The sequence below is a fragment of the Malania oleifera genome, chromosome 4 (assembly GCF_029873635.1).
Source record: "Malania oleifera isolate guangnan ecotype guangnan chromosome 4, ASM2987363v1, whole genome shotgun sequence".
Lineage (NCBI taxonomy): Eukaryota > Viridiplantae > Streptophyta > Magnoliopsida > Santalales > Ximeniaceae > Malania > Malania oleifera.
This window is the reverse complement of record NC_080420.1, coordinates 108,517,039-108,534,517: the sequence shown is the minus strand read 5'-3', so window position 1 is coordinate 108,534,517 and position 17,479 is coordinate 108,517,039. Positions and strand designations below refer to the sequence as shown.

The window sequence follows — 17,479 nt, the reverse complement described above, 5'->3', positions numbered from 1 at the left end:
CAAGGTACATCATAAGCAATACTCGTCACTTCTATATTTATAAATATAGAGAGTCAAACAGGCTGACCCCAAAATTAGGCAGGTCTCTTGTTCATTGTTCAATCTAGGTCTAAAGACACTGCCACAAAGGCATAGTTCTTACTTCTTAGACAACATTCACCTAAGACCTACAAAACTTATCCCAACTAACTAAATGATACCTTCTACTCTCCCCACCCTAGACCATTTGAAACTCAATGTCAGAAGAGCAAAAAATTGCTGTCATATAATGATATGCCACACTTCTAATATAAACTTATATAAACCAGCACTACGAATTCTGAGAGAGAGATAGAGAGAGAGAACGGGGGATCATTCTAAGAATCTAAGATGGATTAAGGGATCATCTGGAACCACTTATAGAAATGTGCTTTCCTAGAAAAAAGTATTTATCTGAAAAAGTATTTATTCTGGAATTACTTATTATAACTACTTTTTCAGATAAGTACCTTTTTGGAAGAAATATTTTTTTATAAAATATATATTTTCCTTAAAAAAAAGTAGCTTGGATAAGTACCTTTCGAAATAAGTAATTATGTAAGTGTAAACCAAGCACTACTTATTGACACAAGTATTATAAAAAGTAATTATTTTTTAAGACGTTCCAAACAGGGGCTAGGCAAATCAATTTACGTTCCAATTTTTGAAGGCTCAACTCAAATATTTAACAAATGGCATTCCCAACAGGTAGGACCTTTGATAGCTACATGATATACATATCCAGAAAAAAAGAATGGCCACGCTGACATACCAGCCTAGAACGATACTGACCAAAATCTCCCTTGCCCTCAAAATCATCACTCCACAGCTCCAATTTTCCCAAAGAAAGTGCAGTTCCAGGAAGTACTTTTTCTCTCCTGAGCATGCGTTGAAAAGCTATGTTCAGAAGGACACTGCAGATATCATCATCAATTAAACATAGAATCTTTTTCTTTTCATTATCAGCCGGTATGGAACCAGCACCCACATCGTTAAATGAACCATCTCCAGATGCATGTGCAAAAACCTTTGGTTTGGTCACTAAATCTCTCATCAGCGCCTGCAAAAGCAAGCAAATAAAAAGATGTTGAGAGAAGATAGCTGCTTTTTAAACTTTTTGGTCGATTCATAAAAAATTTTCAAAGAAATCTCAACATACCAGCCAAAAAAACAAAGATTGAAAATGAAGTGCCAGCTTAAAATGTTGGAAATACCCCAGCATCTGAAAAGTCATTAAATGTTAGTTGCATGATAAAACAGTTTCTTGATATATATATATATTCTGATAAAGAAAGAAATACACAATTCATTAAACAAAGGTTCCAAATTCCCCATAGAAACCAAATTAAATTTATTCTATGAATCTCATTTTAGAACTCACATACGTAAATAAAAATATGCATATAATTGCATCAAGAACAGACCTCAACATATACAAACAGGTGACTATATGATAAAAAATGTTCAATATAAACATCAAGCGTTGAGCATTGGACAAGAATTTTCAGATATGCCTTGTAAAGTATATGACAGATAAACAATAAGCAACAGTCATCAAAGGACTATTAGGCCATGCAAATCAAGTAAATAAACCTAGATGGACCATATGCAATGCATCTGTTAAACTACCACTTTACCTAAAAGCTTAAACTGTTAGACTATGGGCCAACAATGTATATCAAGCTTAACACTCCACCACCCGTGCAGCCCAATTGCACATGGACGCATGATAAACAACACCAGTGGAGAGATAGACCCATGAAAAAAAAAACATCCATTACAGGGAATATAATAATTTTTAAACACCACACAATAACACAGGCAACAAGACTAGAATCGAAGACCTTCTTGCTACCATAGCTCTGATACCATTTCAGGTTTCCACTTCACCTAAAAGCTTAAGCTGTTAGGTTGGAAGCCAACAAAGTATACCAAGCCTTAACAACATCTGATCTATGAAAGATCAAAATGCAACAAGTATTGGCAGCATTTGAAGCATTCAAAAGGCAAAATTAATCAACGAATCTGTTAACTTCATTTGCCAAAAAGATTTCTTACAAAGGTAACTTAAAATAAATTTACAAAAAATTATATTCCCATTTTTGTTCCTCATAAGAAAAAAAAATCACTGTGACTTCATTCATCCGCTTTTAACATCAGCAACCTTGCTCAGTTTCTTCTTCACTTGCAGTCTCACACTAGGACAAAAAGCAATCAAATCAATCTTTTATTTCTGACATTTCATTCTCAAAGATGTGTTTCAGGTGCAATTTACATAACTAACAAAATCTTCGAAAAAGATATGGCAAAAAAATCTAAATGAGCAGCATCTTAGAGACGCATATTGGATGAATTAAACTATCAAACAATGTAGAAATTAAACAATCTATAAGCAATTTCCATTATAAAAGGCATGCCCTCCATATTTTCCCATAGTTCCACTAGCCATTCTATTGCTATTCCTTGATTACCTGAAATTCATTACACAACCAACAATAAACTGCTTCCAGACAGAGGCATTATCAACGTCAATGGAAACTAAATAATTCCAGATACAAAATTTCAATAGAAACTTTGATTTTTTTATATCAATTTGGAATGGAAAAAGACAAATATTAATGGTACAAAAAGGGAAATTCTAAGTGGAGCTCGCAGATTTGCTGATAGGGATAAGAATGCAAACTCAGAAACTCAGACCAAAATTTAGTTAAATGTACACTGCAAGTAGTTACCCAGATGCAAATTGGGCACGCCACTATACAACAAGCAGCAATCCAGGAAACACAGACAATCCAAAAGGGGACGGGTGTCAGCATCCGACGTGTGTCGGACAAATGACATGCCCCTAACGCATCCAGAAACGTGTCCAACACGTGTCGGATGGGTGTCAGTATCCAACATGCGTCGGACACAACACACCCCTAACACATCCAGAAATGTGTCCAACCTGTGTCAGAAATTAATTTTGGTTTTTTTAGCACAAATGGACACATTCAGATACATCCAGACAGGGAGTAGATACTGTGGATATGTTTTTATGTCAAAAACTGTGTTTTGCTTCCTTCTTTCACCCACTTTATACAACAACAAAACCAAGCCTTAAGTCCCACTAGGTGGGGTTGCCTATATCAATTTATGCGATCATGTACCATTTCTTTTGACAGATTCAGGGATATTAAATCCTTATTTACTATCTCCTCCCAAGTTATTTTAGGTCTACCCCTACCCATTCTACTAACCCCCACAGTAACTAACTCACTCTTCCTCACTGGTGCACTATGTGGCGTACGTTGCAAATGTCCATACCATCTGAGTCGTCCCTCCCTTATCTTATCTTCTATAGGAGCTACACCTAACTTACCGCTAATATGTTCATTCTTTAATTTATCTTTCAATGTTATACCACTCATCCATCTAAGCATTCTCATCTCGACAACTTTTACTTTTTGGATATTATGTTTCTTTGTCACCCAACATTCCGATACATATAGCATAACTAGTCTTATAGCTATCTTATAAAACTTTCCTTTCAATTTTAAGGGTATTCTACGATCACGGAGTACACTTGAAGCACTTCTCCATTTTACCCAACCTGCTTTAACTCTATGCATTACATCATCTTCAATTTCTACTTCAACTTGCATAATAGATCCAAGGTATCGAAATCTACAAGTGCTATTTATTTCTTCATCATCAAGTTAACTTTGTCTCCAATATTCGTCCTATCATTACTAAAATTACATTTCATATATTCTATCTTATTTCTACTTATCCTAAAGTCTCTAGATTCCAAAACTTCTCTCCATGATTCTAATTCAGTCTCTACTCCGTCCCTAGTTTCATCAATTAATACAATATCATCTGCAAACAACAAACACCATGGAACCTCCTTTTGAATACTCTTAGTCAATTGGTCCATCACTAAAGCAAAAAGATGAGGACTCAAAGCAAATCCTTAATGTACACCTATGGTGATTGGAAATTCTCTAGTTTCTCCATCTATAGTCCTTACACTAGTCATTACTCCATCGTACATATCCTTAATGACATCAATATACCTACTACATGCACCCTTTTTTCTAAAACCCACCATAGAACTTCCCTAGGTATCCTATCATATGCTTTCTCAAGGTCAATAAACATCATATGCAAATCCCTCTTCTTTTCCGTAAACTTTTCCATTAATCTTCTTAAAAGATATATAGCTTCTAGAGTAGATCTCCCAGGCATAAAACCAAACTGATTTTCTGAGACCTTCGTTTCTAACCTTAATCTTTGTTCAACTACCCTTTCCCATAGTTTCATCGTATGACTCATAAGTTTAATTCCCCGATAGTTATTACAATTTTGAATATCTCCTTTATTTTTGTATATAGGTATTAAAGTGTTTTTCCTCCATTCATCTAGCATCTTCTTAGTTTTTATAATTGTATTAACTAAATTAGTTAACCATATAATTTCGTTATCACCTAAGCATTTCCAAACTTCAATTGGAATGTTATTTGGTCCCAAAGCTATAACAGAGGCAAATAGAAAAGACTAGAGCAAGAACTTTCTTGAAGCCCAAGCAAGACTCATGACCTCATCCCCATCCCTGTCATCGAACCTCTCTCCCAGCCTCCCAACCTTCTTCACCAGTTTTCCAGACATCCCACCCTCCCAGCCTTTGCTCAACGACAATCTTGCCTTTGACAAGCCTTTGCTTAACGACAATCTTGGCTTCTATCAAAGGCTCAAATCATCCTTGCCATTGGAGCCCATCGATGCCTCCTCTCTCTCGAAGGCTCAAAGCCTCTTCTTTTCTCAACGTGAGTATCACACTCCCTCCCTCCTTCCCTCCCTCTTCTCCATATCCTTCCCTCTATTCAAATTTCAATCTGCTTCCTCAGCAAAACTAAAAAGAATATATATATATATTATATGTGATCTTCATGTAGGCATGCTCTTTGTGAGATGTATATTCCCTTGGTATAGAAGGGGGGAAATGCATCTTCAGGCTAGGAAGGTCAATGACATTGCTGGTTTTGTCAGTCACATGGCTGGTTTTGGTTGTTGATGAATAAGAATGTTACTTGAATTCTCTAATATAAGTGTTGCTAATGATTATGCAATTCATAATTGAGCATGAATGATTCTTAGTTCATTTTAAATTAAAATTACCTCAATATTTTTTTATTTAAAAGGAAAAACATGCTTAAATATATATACAATATATTAAATAATATTTCCCAGCCATGTTGTATCCTTATTTTTATAAAAATTGTCATGTTGGTATCGTGTTGTATCTGTGTCCCATGTCAATATCGGTGCTTCCTAGGCAACAATTAATATAGTACCAATTATACATAAATATAAACATCCAAATTTCATAAATAATGTTGAAATAAAATCATCACCACCAAAATATCAAAGTATTGTACAAAAACAAAAAACAAAAAAATAAAAAATAAAATTCATCAATGTTTGAACGGAAAGAAAAAAATATTTAGGGTTGATCTAGAATTAACAATCATAAAGGCCATCAAATTCCTGGCCAAAGATAAATAAATAAATAAATAAGATACGCAATGGAGTGTTTTTCATAAATATCAAAACCATTGACACAAGAATTCATAAATAGCAAAACCTTTGGCACATGAATTCAATAAATTTGGGTAGAGAGAGAGAGAGAGAGAGAGAGAGGGAGAGAGAGGAGGTAAGGAATTCAATTTGAAATGAAATTCTCAGTATTACACCAATACAGCATATACCAACTAATTGTCAAATCTGGAAGTATAAGGCTTCATCCTAATCAATACCTTATGAGGGCATCCAAGCTGTTGCATGTCTTTAATATCACCTACCAACAATGTGCATGCTGCATGCATGGGTTGGTGTTCATAAATTAAACAAAGAAATAAGAATAACAGTATAGGTACATACACACATGAAGGACTTGATCAAAGGCTCATTAAAGTAATTATTTTATGAATCTATTCCCCTAATCAGTGGCAATGAACCCTTAATCAGATTTGAGAAGGAGATTCCACTTCCTTAAACAGCTAGCAGTTGTACTCTACATTGCTTGGCAATATCAAACACCTCTCTACTAAGAGAATGTCAGACTGGCACTCACATTACAACACCCAACAAATTCAAAATTGACTCCATTAAATCGTCTAGTCCTCCACAATTTATTTTACCTTACTTGTTAGCAACTAAACCATATCTAAATCCCTTTTCCAGACATGGTTTGGCCTGCCATTCTTTAAGCTCAAAAAAAATGACAGCCTTTTGAGCATCTCATATGATTTTCAATTTTATTAAGTATTCAACAATTACATAACACACTGACAGCAATTTTCTGCTTCATCCAACTTGTCCACCTCAGCAAACTCGCTAAACTATGCTCATTTTCTGGCGAGCTGTTTTTCAACAGCCAAACATGTTGGACTTGAGAACAGCTACGCCTTCAATTTAATAGACATCTATCAATCACCCACTATGAAATAGAAAACTTCAAGATTCATCAATTATATGAGTCTTATTCTCTTCAATCAACTACCTCCTTAAAAATATCAATTGAAGACAAGAAACCATCAATTTTAAGCATCAACATTCACCATTCCCTCACTTCTACCCTTTTTTGAAGTTGCCATCCACATATTCTGCTAGAGTTCTATTTAGCCAAAAACCAACATATTCTATACATTTTTAGTTATTGCAATTTAATTTTATCTGCTTGTTAATTTTACTGTGCTAAAACTCTGCCATCAGCAAAATAAGGTCAACCAGAAGGAGAAAAGAGGGGACGGGTGGAATTGAGTAGTATTAAAATAAACAACAAAGCCTTAAGTCCCACTCCCAATAGGTGGAATCGACTAGAAATCAAGTAATTCATTTCTTTTTTGTTCATATATGTTCTTTTATTGTCCATATATGCTAGAAATTGAATAGTATAGCACCTGTGGAATACTGCAAGGCCTTATTTTCAATGAACAGGATGGATCCGAAAATAACTTACAATGCCAGAGAATCAGGTTTCAAACCAAAAAAGAATAATTGGTGCTGATGTACTGATAAAAACTTTATATCATACAAGAAAATTTTAAGTTACATCACCTGGGAAATAGGTTAGTTCTTTAAAGCTCACAGACATTTAATAAACATCAAAGGAATTTAACATTTGAGAAAAAGCAAACAACAGAGTAGCAAACCAAGATTGCTAATTTGAACAGCATCTCCTAAGTTAGGAACTGGTGACGAACCATTCTAACATACCACTTTTCAACAGGAACTGGATATGTATCATAAAATTTAAATTAAAAAAAAAAAAGAGTCCCATTTAGATCATCTGAAGGTGATACAATCCAAATACGAAACCATGTTGTAGCTATAAATCATCCAACAAACCCATCAACACCCTTAAACTTGCTCTCTTCATCATACAAATTGCACCAAGTTTTCCCCTCAAGCTCAAGACCACCCCTTGCCTAGCTTATGTCCATAGGAACCACATTCAGTACCCGACTGATTTGCCTCAATTTGAACACCACCTCTGAACAGGGAAATCAACTTCTTAGCCTCCACTTCCAAAAGATTACTTCCCACTTCCTGCTCGCTTTGACAATCTGCAGCTGAGATACAATCTTGCTGCTTCCAACTCATCATGAACCTGCTGTGTGGTGCTTCTTCTCATTGAACCATCTGACTTTTACAAGGGATTAAAGTTTCATTCACATCAACAACCACCTCATTACAAAAATTAATATAGGTTTAATATAAGAATTGAACTGAGCTTATTTATCAGGGTCACTCATCCCTCTTTTTTTTTTCGTCTCACTGAAGCCTCTCCCAATCTACCCACACCCTCCAAGGGCTGGTATAAAGGCTTGACAACAAAAAAACTCCTGATAGATACTGATCTGTCCCCTTTTTGACTGGAGCACTTCAATGAAGCCTCAAACTCCAATCCTCTCTAGACACAAAATCCTTTTCAACTTTGTATTCTAACTGAAGTCCTCAAATACATACTACCTAATCCTTTCAAACTTTGTATTCTGATGGAAGCGCTCCAATCTTTGAACAGCCAACAAAAGACCATTGAACAAAAATTGGGCAGCAAACAAAGAAACCCTTATCTGCTGACACCAACTTCTGCCTTCTCCACCAGATCAGTGAAGCCCCCAACTACAATCCTTTCTGGACACAGCTCCAAAGTCATGCTTTCAATCAGTATCAACCTAACGGAGTTCTCTATGAATTCCCAAGCTGAAACCCATCAAGAATAGTAAGGACAAGCAAAAGAGGAAGGATGAGAGAGAAAGCTTTCTCACCTATAAGAAGATGAGGATTCTTCAGATCACTTTTGTTGCCATGATCAACATATTGACAATATCTCACAATCCCACATAAAGAATGTACTAGGGAGATCATGACCATATAAAGATAGTTCAGAATTCAACCTTTCAAGTGCCTTTTATGGAGCAAAACTGCGAGGACCAATGTGTTGGAGTGGTTAACAACTCACAGATCATTACATTTGGTATCAAAACCACCCTGGGGGTATTGCTGTTACATTTAGTGCAGTTCTCTACAATTTACGTCCAGAGATTGACTGAGAACCATTCTGACCAGACACCTTATTCTGATCTCTGTAAGATTGAATATATCTGCAGGGCAATTTTAATAATGCTTCTTGCCTTCTTCCAACTAAACCTATCACTCAGTTTTCAATCAGTTAGATTAATCCACAGAAGTTAATAAACTTTTGAACCTAATAGCTCCCATGTCAAGGTCATGGATTCATTAGAAAATGGATTAAAATTCTGGCTAGTTCATTAATTAGATTACTAATACTCAACTACAAGGCATGAAAAAAAATAAAATGATCTAACTTATATATCCTAATGCGTTAGTCCAGTAGATTAGACAATGTAATATAAGTATGTTCTATTACCTGTTGGAGATAAATAGGGAGCTTGGTGCTATCATTGGAAATGAATTGCAAGTTTGTAGAACCCAGAGATACCATACTCTCACATATATATTCCGCAAACTCAAATTCGCTTTCATCAACTCCAACATTGGAGCTCGATTTGCACAAAAAATCTTTTGAGACATCCATTAAGATTTGAAACAAATTACACATTGCGGAAGCAAATTCGGAAGCAGAGGCATCAACTGGTCTTTTCCTGCAAATCACAGTTCAGTAATCATGCAAAGTTCACCAATATATATACACTCACAGTATTTTCAGCTAACATAAGACGGATCATTGAGCAAGAAGCTAAGCACCACACCTTGGGGAGACAAGCTTGAAAAACTCACAAGCATGGAGACGGAAGTCGGGAGATGAAAGTAAACAACCACACCTAGAGAAAGAGAGGTAAGTCCACAATGAAAACCAGAATCCAAAAAACTTCCCAGGAAAAGGCAAAAGATATACCCATAAATTATGCCATATTTTGCAAGATCAGGCAAAGGAGCCCACTCAGCATATGCATTAACAGCATTCAATGTAGCTGTTACTGTGGAGGCGTGCTGTTTTGCAGTGTCTAGTTGTTGCCTACCTGCTTCACTTACTGCATCTTCAAAGTGCCTTCCTAGTAACTGCACCACAAATTAAGGTGTTAAATTACCCAAAACAACATGACTTGTTGTGGAGAAGGCAAGAACTGCAACATACTGTGTACAACAAAGGCAATATTTCAGGCAAAGATTGTGTAAGCCCACGCAACAGCAGCCTGCGCCGATCACCTAAATAATACATAAGATCAGGGATAAGTAAGACAACCAGCAATAATAAAAGCTGTAGAGAGGACTTCTCGCAACACTCGCATTCTGCAGTTTTCATCCACTCTCCCCCTGATATTGTGACATGGTAATTCTTTCCAAATAATGAAACCAAACAAACAATAGAACTCCCTCCCCCTCACCACAAATCACTCTAAATCCAGTTCCCAATGACGACAGAAACCCATCCCTACTGTTGCCCTTTCACAACCCTGGCAAAGAGCTCCACTACAAACATTGATGCCTTTGCTCATAGCTGTGCTTCTGCTGTAATGGACTTTGATGAGAGTTCCCTCACACATTTCCTGAACAACATGAATGTGCTACCTCTTATTAATAAACCTAAATAATAATAATTATTATTATTATCCACACAAGTTAGCTATCTTCACCCAAAAAATAAAAGTTCTCTCTTCATCATCCGAGAGTGAAGATGACAAAAGTTTGTCTTGGAAGGCGTTGATCGGAGTAGAGGTGAGGGAGCGCTAAGGGAGATGGAGGCAAAGGGTTGTTTTCTCACAATGGAGTTGAAGATGCCCCATGCAGAGTCTTTGATGAAGAACTCGGAGAGGATCTCATATGGGAAAGGGAAAGGGAAAGGTGGGAGGAAAGAAACCAGGTACTGTTTTTTACGATTAAGAAGTAGAAAGGAAGATGGAAGAATTGGAATAAGGCTGGATGCCCAGTCATTGCCACTTAGCCCCAAACAGAATTTGACAGTTTCCGATTTCTTGTTAGAAATGAACTGCCACGTGTCATAATATAGGGAAGAGTGAACAAGCAACTGCATAAGGAGATTGTTGCTGGCAGTCTCATTAGTAAATTAACAAAGTTCCCAAAAAAAATAAGAAAATAAAAAATTCAGTATAACTAACTCCTACAAATACCACTGAACAATTCAACTTTAAAAACCCTAATTCCTAACTCCTAGTCTTAAGATGATGACAGAAACAAAAATGACAATAACAATTGAACAGGATTACACTTAAGACAATCCGTAATTAATTTTCCAAAGTAATATTAGCAATAAAATATACTGCCCTATGTTTGGGACAGGCCTTGGATTTAGATTGTATTTGTGTGCGTCTCGACAAAATCTAACACAAAATTGAATTGAATTATGTCCAAATCCACACAAATCCAAATCTAATACCCGAACCAAAATCCATGCTCCTAAACACAGCGTGAAGTCAATCCATTACTAACCTTCCAGATCTTCATTATGAACCGTTATATCCTCAGGAAGCCATCTTAGCATCATCGAGACTAACTCAGCCTGAAAAGAACAGGAAAAACAAACTTGACTTTCTCAAGCTTATCATAAGAGTACAATGCAATCAAGAAAAATAAGAACTCCAAACAGAAAATGATAATTCTACATGAATAGGACCGCTGTTTGATAGAGAAACTAACGAAGGAAGAAGCTCTTGCCACAAATTTATGCCTTCTCTCCTAACCATCTGCAACAGAGCAAAATAATGAGTACAGCAACAGAAAATGATCGATCAGCACATTGAACAAAGTTCAAGGACAGCAGTGAAAACCTCAGCTACAAGAGCAGCTGCCTGACTTTTCAAAGCCCATTCTTCACAAGGGTTTGCAATCTCAGACATCAAACCTACGGCTGCATTTGCAAAGCTTCTTCGTTCAGTAGAGCTTAATTCCTCCCACCGCAAACGGACCAAATGCTGCCAAAAGACATGAAAATGAGAACTGGGCACTCCAATTTCCATGAAACCTTATGCAATCATAGCACAAAAAAGATCATTATGAGAAGGATATAAAAGGATCAGTATGACTACTATGGTAGGTTGGGGTAGGAAAAGCCTATTCTAAGTTCAATATCCTCGAAGTCAACAGACACACAAAAATATTTCATAGCAAATTGATACATGATTTTATTTTCTGGGGCCGATCAAAGAACTGAGATACAATGTTTGCATTTCACTGTAACGTGTTCATGCAGGAAGAAGAAACCCTGCCTTTTTGAATGAACTTTTTGTCAAGAAAGGTCTGCATCTGACGTGGCCAAGGTCTTAAATTTTGATTTCGAATCAAATTTTGAAGCTCCAAAAGTACATAAATCTCAATTTCTATGTCAATTTCGATTTAAAAAAATAACAGGAAATCAGTAGAAAAAAATGGAATTCTTTGTGAAACTTTAGAAATGGTTAACAGACATAATAATGTAAGTTTTAGGACTAATATATTACAAGTTAAATATATTTATAATGTGTATGAGGTGAAAAAGTTGTAATACAATATGTGTATCAAATGTATTTGTAAGATAATGTGCATTAAACATATTCAGTTAACACAAATGAAATTCATAAATCATTTAAATATTATTTATTAATGATAATTTAGACATGAATGAATGTTGCTGTAAGCTCATTTTTTCATATAAGTTCAAAATCACTTGTAATAATCTTTCGTTTCAATAAAAATAAATAAAATAAATTAAGAGATAAATTTCACTCACTCCTAAACCTCTCATTTGAATTTTGAGGAAATTTCATTGCATGGTAAAAATTTCAACAAGTTTCACTAAAATTTTGAGATTTCGATAAATTTTGGATGATTTGTTGAGATTTTGACAGAAATTATGCTAGGCGAAAATCAATTACCATTTCAATTTTGAGAGTGACGGAAACCAGAAATTTCGACAATTTCGTGGAAATTTAAGACCATGGACGTGGCAGCTAAAATATCAGCCAAAGCCCATATACATGGGAAAGTAAGAAGACAACCACAAAAGCTGCATGATATCTTCTAAATTGAGAAAGTCAATTTTGCAACACACATCTAAAAATCATATCATAAACATGGTCTCAAATTTCCACGAAATTGTTGAAATTTCTGTATGAAATTTTCGATTTCTATCACCCCTTAAAATCGAAATGGCAGTCGATTGTCGTCTTACATAATTTCCCTCAAAATTTCAATAAATCATCCAAAATTTATTGAAATCAAGAAATTTTAACGAAACTTGCCGAAACTTCAACTACAAAATGAAATTTCCTCGGAAATCAAACAAGAGATTTAGGAGCAAAGAGAAACTTCTCCCTTAATTTATTTTATTTTTTATTGAAACAAAAAGATTATTACAAGGGTTTTGAAATTATAAGAAAAAATAAACTTACAACAACATTTTATATAACCATTCTTGTCTAAATTATCATTATCTGTTTAATAAATAATATTTAAATGACTTGTGAATTTCATTTGTATTAACTGAATATGTTTAATGCACATTATCTTACAAATATGGTTGATAAACATATTATATTAGAACTTTTCCACCTCATATACACAACATAGACGTATTTAAATTGTAATATATTAGTCCTAAAACTTATATTATTACGTCCATTAACCATTTCTAAAGTTTCATAAAAGAATTTGATGCTTTACTACTGATTTCCATAATTTTTTTCAAATCGAAATTTCCATACTTTTGGAGCTTCGAAATTTGAATCGAAATCGAAATTTAAGACCTTGTTCTTAAAAGTATTCTATAGCTTGTGGAATAATTGTGTCATCAAGCAACAAAATAGCCACTAGAATAGCATAACTGGGAAATTTTTTCCACCATTCAAAAACAAAGCCAAGACAATCACGTAAGCATCTTTGCTCCGGCATAAATTTCTCACCAAAAAAGTTTCGGTCAAAAAATAGTCATTTACATTACATCTTGAGAAAACAAAAACTGTAAGAAACCGCGCAAGTTCCGTCTAGCTACTCATGCTTGCTTATTTCTAGACATCTCTCACATCCTGTGAGCACAAGCATGGACCCAAGAAATGTGAACATGACAAAACAAGGATGTAGTGACACAATAAAATCCAAAAAAGGACACAACAATGGCATGAACACAAATACTAAAAATATAAAACAAAACATGAAGGTATATAAAAATATAATGTACTATAAACAAATGTGAATATAAGTTGGCAATGAAAATAATAAATAAACCATCAAAGATTAAAAGTATATTCATGCAGTTGAAAACTGCAAAAGGCAAAACAAGTTTATTTTGATCCAAGTTCAAACATTTGTTCATATCAAAGATTGAGAATTGGATCATATGAAATCCCCATCAATCCCAACTCTCACATCCTCCTTACTACTTCTCTTAACCTACAGAACAAACATGCTCACACAATGCAAAAAATATCAGAGGACAACAAATGGTGTCATTGATGTGCTTTTGTGTTCATGAATCATCCTAGAGAAGCTTCATCAAGAACTATTCAAAGAAAGTTGCTTCTTCTTTTTTTTTTTTTTTTTTTTTTCTTAAGTCTTCTTTTTTCTCCATCAATCCCAATTCTCACATCCAACTTACTACTTCTCTTAACCTACAGAACAGACACACACGAAACAAAAAATATCATAGGACAACAAATGGTGTCCTTGATGTGCTTTTGCGTTCTTGAATCATCCTAGAGAAAAGAACTATTCAAAGAAAATTGCTTCTTTTTTTTCTGAAGTCATTTTAAAAAAAATAAGAAAATAAATATATTAAGAAAGAATAAAAAGAAATAAAAGCTAAATAAGGACCAGAAATCCTCAATAAATAAGAAAGTAAAATAATTATAAAAACAAAAAACAAAAAATGAAAATAAAAACACCTAACACAAACTAACTAAGAAGCCCCTTCTTAAACAATTGCCAATGTAGTTGATAGAAGACTTTAAATTAGATAACTCACGATGACCCTTTCTTCACTTGCTTTTACCATCAAATGAACTTCTTCCCTTCCAGGTTCAGGCAACCACAACCCCCATCTTACCCAAAAATTGTTGAGCTGTAATCCTTTCCATTAGCACCCCACTCGCCACTATGATAAATGGGGTAGACAAAATTCCATTCCAAATTTGTTCAATTACCTGCTGCCCTATGTCCTTACCATCATCTTCAAAGAAATTAACACCATCTAAGCCTTCAAGTGGACTGCATGCAGTTGGGCAACGTCTCCAACTAAATCTAGGAATTTAAAAATTAACTATAATGCTCACAAATTCGTCAAATAATGAGCCACCATCACAGGCAAAGTAACTATCAAGATCACTTCCATTGTCAGACTCATCACTGCACTTATTTTTATCCTTGATGCAACCCTCTCACTCTCCTTATCACCTGATTTCAACATCAATGCCTTCAGATTTTCAACAAAACAACCCTCAGAAATACTTCAGTTACGACACATAGATGTCACCATAACTCCCTCCTTTATCACTACCCAACAAGAATATTTTTTTCATAGACCCATCCATATCAAGTTTTCCCAATGCTAACAAGCTTATTCCCATCATTATAACCAATAGTCTCTTGAATATCCAACTTTTCAATACAACTCTGATCCTACTGACCCTTAACCAAGCTCCCATTACTGCCAATTTCCACATTATTAGCCACTTTATTCAAAAATTATTGGACAACTCTACAACACAAGCACTATTATCATTATTTATACTTGATCTATCATCATTGAGTCCCTTGACAGGGAGCTTGCCTACTGACCCTTAACCAAGCTCCCATTACTGCCAATTTCCACATTATTAGCCACTTTATTCAAAAATTATTGGACAACTCTACAACACAAGCACTATTATCATTATTTATACTTGATCTATCATCATTGAGTCCCTTGACAGGGAGCTTGCCTGCTCCTAGTGTCTTTCATTCTGATTTTGAAAAGAAACTAATGGAAAAAGACAGGCCACACTATTTTATTGAGTTACAAACTACTTTAGAATCCTGTCGCTTAAAAATTTTGCAGAATAGTCAGCCATATCTGCACCATGTCTAAGATGTATCAATGCAGTGTCCAGTGTGCCTGTGTCAAAGCCCAAAATTAATGTTTTTTTAGTGGAACACATGTCAGACAGGTGTTCAAGCAGTACCAAATGTCAATGATATTTCCATGTCCAACATGTCATCCAAGTGACATGTCTGTGCTTGACATCTAAGATTCTTTTCATCCAAATAAGGATATTCAACATAAATAAAGTACCATAAAACAAATAAGAAGAGAATAGCATGCAAATTTGATATGCGACAACATGAAGAAATCTAAGGCCCAAAATCTACCTTACTAGCTTACTATGGATTTTAAACAACTTTATTCTTCTATATGATGCATTAGAACATAAAATTATACAAGGTTAACAAATTAGCCATTGCTAACCACTCATATATATCAACCATTTTCCAGCATTCTGCACATGCCTTCATTTTCAAAAAGACAACACTCCTTGTGTTTGTGTTTGTGAAGTGTAAATAGAAAACAGGATGCACCTGCAACATTTTAAAAGCATGCAATCGAATTTCAGACGGCCAATCATTCTTGACCAAAGTGAAAGATGTGTTTGCCAAGACATGTATATCCCCAGTTTTAAACTGCAAAATGGGAAAGAAAAATATCAGCAAAATGGAAGACTAAAATTTAGAATTCATTAGGAATTCTCAATAAATACACACATGGATTTCAAAAAAAAAGAAAATACACAACTGAGAAAAAAATGATACCAATATGTGTCTATGTATGTGCTCTTGTGTCATGAATGTATAATATTAAATATCAAGAACATGAATTGACAATTGGCTTTCATTTCACACGAAGCACAGGGGCCTAAAGGGCCCAAACTAGTCCTGATCAGTTCCCATAATGTGTATGTGCTGCGTTTCATGAATGTGCATTGTGCAAAGAGAATGTCAGGAAACAATACGCACAGAGCCCTAAACAAGTTCTGATTGTTCGTTTGTTTGACCTAAAACCCTGCAAAACATTAAAGAGCTGACAATTTTTCAGTTGGGTACTGAAAATCGCATAATTCAACCCAATTCAGCAATCCCACTAAAAATATACATGCTAGAACCCTCCAACAAGCATTGAGAAAAAATAAAAGTTCGCAAATTTTCAACGTTTGTATACTGGAAACCCAACTAGTCAATCAAATTTCAAGACTTTCAGGAGGAAGGGGAGAGCAGAAGAGAAATTTTAAAGGGCTTTAGAAACAAGCCCAGAGAGCGCTTTTAATGAATCAAACTTCAACAAAATTTGAATAATTGAAAACCGATCATAGAACACAACGAAAGAGAACTGTATATGGAGAGGGAGTAAGGTCACAGTCTTACAGATTCTAAGAAGGAAACAGCGGCGTTTCTTGCATCAGGAGGAGAGCTCCACTCTAGGGCTACAGCTATTACCCGAGCGACATTGCTGGCCGCGCCAGTATCCCCCATTACTGCAGCTGCGGTAGAGAGAGAGAGAGGGAGAGGGAAGCAGAGTATGCAGGGAAAATGGAAGGAGCAGAAGAAGTAAAGCGGCAGGCAATGGTGGGGGGGCAAGAGGCATGGAATCCGTGTGGAAACTAGTCAGTCATGTACAGACCACCATAAGGGTTGAAATTAATCAACAAAAGCTGAAAACACATATCATGACTTCTTCACCCTTTTGTTTCCTCCCAAAAAAAAAAAATAACTCTTTTCAAATGACTCATAAATTATTATAGAAGAGATAATTGTGCTCTTCTCATTTATCCTTGAAAATGTTATGTATGCATTGAAATTGAGAATAGATAATATTTTGGGGTAATCTAATCAAGAAAGTCTTTGCGTCAAAAGAAAAATTTAGGAGGCATTTACAAAAGTTTTTAGTTAATAACTTTAATTTTTTCCCAAT

At 35.2% G+C, this 17,479-nt stretch overlaps 1 protein-coding gene across 2 annotated transcripts in view; it reads right to left on the bottom strand.

The window, feature by feature from the left end:
- Nucleotides 1-17,251, bottom strand: part of LOC131153029 (protein HASTY 1) — a 55,998-nt gene extending 38,747 nt beyond the window's left edge. The window contains exons 1-11 of one of the 2 annotated variants that reach the window (XM_058105044.1): nucleotides 16,933-17,250; nucleotides 16,093-16,194; nucleotides 11,337-11,480; nucleotides 11,172-11,252; nucleotides 10,999-11,068; nucleotides 9,686-9,756; nucleotides 9,446-9,609; nucleotides 9,300-9,371; nucleotides 8,957-9,191; nucleotides 1,178-1,240; nucleotides 791-1,078 (exon numbers count right to left, since the gene is read on the bottom strand). In XM_058105044.1, the coding sequence (XP_057961027.1) occupies nucleotides 791-1,078; nucleotides 1,178-1,240; nucleotides 8,957-9,191; nucleotides 9,300-9,371; nucleotides 9,446-9,609; nucleotides 9,686-9,756; nucleotides 10,999-11,068; nucleotides 11,172-11,252; nucleotides 11,337-11,480; nucleotides 16,093-16,194; nucleotides 16,933-17,040 (1,398 nt within the window). In that variant the 5' untranslated portion in view covers nucleotides 17,041-17,250. Of the gene's footprint in view, nucleotides 1-790; nucleotides 1,079-1,177; nucleotides 1,241-8,956; nucleotides 9,192-9,299; nucleotides 9,372-9,445; nucleotides 9,610-9,685; nucleotides 9,757-10,998; nucleotides 11,069-11,171; nucleotides 11,253-11,336; nucleotides 11,481-16,092; nucleotides 16,195-16,932 lie in introns of both variants that reach the window. The other variant, XM_058105045.1, reaches the window with a different exon arrangement.
- Nucleotides 17,252-17,479: the final 228 nt, after the last annotated feature.